General features: G+C 25.0%; 1 protein-coding gene across 1 annotated transcript; it reads right to left on the reverse strand.

Annotated features, from left to right (window-relative positions):
• Positions 1–1,363: 1,363 nt before the first annotated feature.
• LOC108695059 (odorant receptor 13a-like) lies at positions 1,364–2,913 on the reverse strand. Its single transcript, XM_018204799.1, has 5 exons — positions 2,462–2,913; positions 2,244–2,343; positions 1,944–2,063; positions 1,617–1,772; positions 1,364–1,417 (listed from the first exon to the last, which is right to left on the reverse strand). The coding sequence occupies exons 1-5, from the start codon at positions 2,911–2,913 to the stop codon at positions 1,364–1,366; spliced, it is 882 nt and encodes a 293-aa protein (XP_018060288.1).
• Positions 2,914–3,150: the final 237 nt, after the last annotated feature.

Raw genomic sequence — 3,150 nt, forward strand, 5'->3', positions numbered from 1 at the left:
ACAATAATATTTCTTCTAAATATAATTTATATATTATTTTTGTTAGTAATTTTGTAAATATATTTTTTTTAAATTATTAATTAATAAATTTTTATTTTTAAGTATTTTCTAAAAAAATTAACTTACGTTGATTATGCGGAAACCCTAGAAAGCGAAGAATATTGCAAAATGTAAAAGTAATGAGAGAATATACAATATATATATGAAAACAGAATAGAAAAATTGATTAACGTAAAAAAATACAAATTATTACATTTTAAGAGATAATTTTTTTTTATATCTCAAAACTATTTACAATAAAAGACTGTCATAGAAACTATCCGACTAGAAATTTATCCAGGGATTTTAGCAGGTCCTGATCAGGTTGACTTTATTTCATTATCAGGTCCTGATAAGGTAAATTCATCGGGATCTGATCATGTAACGCAGCATAGTCGGATCCTCATCCGAATAATCTCATCAGGTTCTGATAAGGTTCTTATTAGTTTATTGTGCTGCGTTACATGATTGATCAGGACCTGATAAATAAGATCAGAAATAAGATCAACTTAATCAGGATCTACTAAAATCTCTGGATAAATTTCTAGTCGAATAGTATCACATTCCAGAAGAAGTAAAAAACATATATTTCAGAAGAAACTTTATAATCTTTAGGAGATTATCCAAATCGACTTGCATATGCGTCTTTTTATAGAACTTGTGGACGTTTTCTTCTGTAAGTCCATCTCGTGGCATGGCTCTGTATTAGAAACGAAGTCAACTATACTCAAACTTAACGAGAACCTTCTTATATAGATATACTTTATTCAGGATTGTCTTAGGTCAATCAAATCAAGTCCTTATAACATACAACCTTACAATCATACTCAAACCTGATGAGAACATTGTTAGGTGTACTTTATTTAGAATTATCTTACGTCAACCAAACCGGATCCTTATAACATATAAGGTTAATCTGACACAAATTCTAGTCGGATAAGTATTTTTTTTTTAACATAACTTTTATTTTACTAAATAAATAACTTTTGTAATACTGTAAAATTGATATTAATTTATATCTAATAACATATTTAATTAATAACATATTATATAAAATAAATAGTTAAATATAAAAAAAAAAGACTGGCTTACAATTTAACAAATATCTGCAGCTTATGATTATTTAAGTCAATTAAATTTTCCGACATTATTTTTTATACTACTAATATATTTTTACTATTATTTATTAGAATTCTAGTCATTCTATTTGAATAATGCACTAAGATATATTTATTTGCAAATGTGAATATTAGCACATTTTTATCGTATTCTATTAAAAATTGCATAATATTGGCAAAAAGTTTCCATTTTTTTATACTTAGTATCACCTTCTTGTTGTATGCAAAACGGATATATAACCAACGGATGTTTTTACTAACTAAAAATATATTATTTAAATAATAATATGATCAATAATATAAATTTAATAGGTAAATAATCATAAAATTTGATTAAGATTGTATACGTACATAAAATAAATAATTCAAATTTTATATAGATATAGTAGATTTCAACTAAATGTTTATGACATTGAATAATATTTTAATATAATAAATATAATTAAATATATATCTTACACTGCAAAATGTGGCCATTGTAACAGGAGACATTTTTCCAACGGTAAGACAAACCTGTTTAGAACCTCTTGTCATTAAGAGCAACAAATCTTCTGCAACTTTTGGATCAATGGTGTACCATTCATTACTATACGCCGCATAATATACCTTGTTGCACTTAAAAATATTAAAAGTACTTTTAGATATCAATTATTACATTGCTTCATATATAAATAAAAATTAATCATTATATTATATATGCACAGTAGTTTGTAGTTAACATGCAAAATTATACAACATCAATTTAGTAATTCTGAAATAAAATAAAATATTCATGTAACTCATTACCTGAGCCACTAAAATTTCGCCAAGGACGCAATATAGACACATGTGTGTAAATATATTGATAATAGAGGATATGAAATAGATTAAGTGAGTGATTGACATATAATTTCCCTCATCGAACAGCTAATTAAGTTATGAAATAACATAAATGATACAACATAATTATTCCTATTAGTAATAATATTTAATTTTGTAATAATATAAATTTAAATGTAATAACTTATTGATTATAATCAATAAAATGTAATTATTCAGCAGAAAAATTTAAATATAAACATCTTATTCAGTTTCAATAATACTTACGCTAATTAGCCGAAATCCATAAAAAGCAAAGAGTATCGCAAAATATATAAATAAAGAGAGGAGTATTCCATTATACGTATCTTCAATGATATCAATAGCTCTATGGAAGACATTTTATGTACAAAAATATGTTCAATCACATATTTTGTACAGATTATCACATACATATATGTTTTCTTATAGATTATCACATATATGTTTTCTTACAAGTAACAAACCTAAGCAAACGAATATGTTTTTCTATGCAGCGTTTCAATATTTTGGGATAATTTTTGTATTTATCCAAATGTTGCATACGATTCTCAAGAATGTCTAATTGTCCGCATATATGAAAAACCACGAGACTGAGAAAATTGTCCACTCCAGTATAGGCCATCATACCGATAGCTATATAGACCGCTTGACTAATAAATGTTAATTCATGTTGTGGCCTTTTTGTTATATCGTAAATGTAATGAGATTGTAAAGGCATTGGTACTCTTCCTGGATCAGTAATATTAGGTGTCAATCTCATTGTCACTCCAAAAATAGGCAACACAGAAATAAAAAACCATTGTAATCCCATTATGCAATAAGAACAAATAATAATTATTCGTGCAGTTTGCGCTCTTCGTATCATTAAATTTCTTTCTTGATCATTTTTTATTTTTATCCAATCCTTTGTGATCATATTTATAACTGGTATAACAGCTTGAAAAGTAAATAATTTTATGCATGTTTTACATTTTTTTAAATGAAGATATATTAAAATCAATTCTAAATCGTACGAAATGCTGTTATCTTTTTTAATTCTTTAAAATTTAAAGCATAATGATATTATAATTTATAATTGAAAATATTAATTAATTTACGAAAAAAATATCATGTACATTCAATATTTTTATTTACATATGTATATATATATATA

This window comes from Atta colombica, unplaced genomic scaffold (genome assembly GCF_001594045.1).
Source record: "Atta colombica isolate Treedump-2 unplaced genomic scaffold, Acol1.0 scaffold126, whole genome shotgun sequence".
Lineage (NCBI taxonomy): Eukaryota > Metazoa > Arthropoda > Insecta > Hymenoptera > Formicidae > Atta > Atta colombica.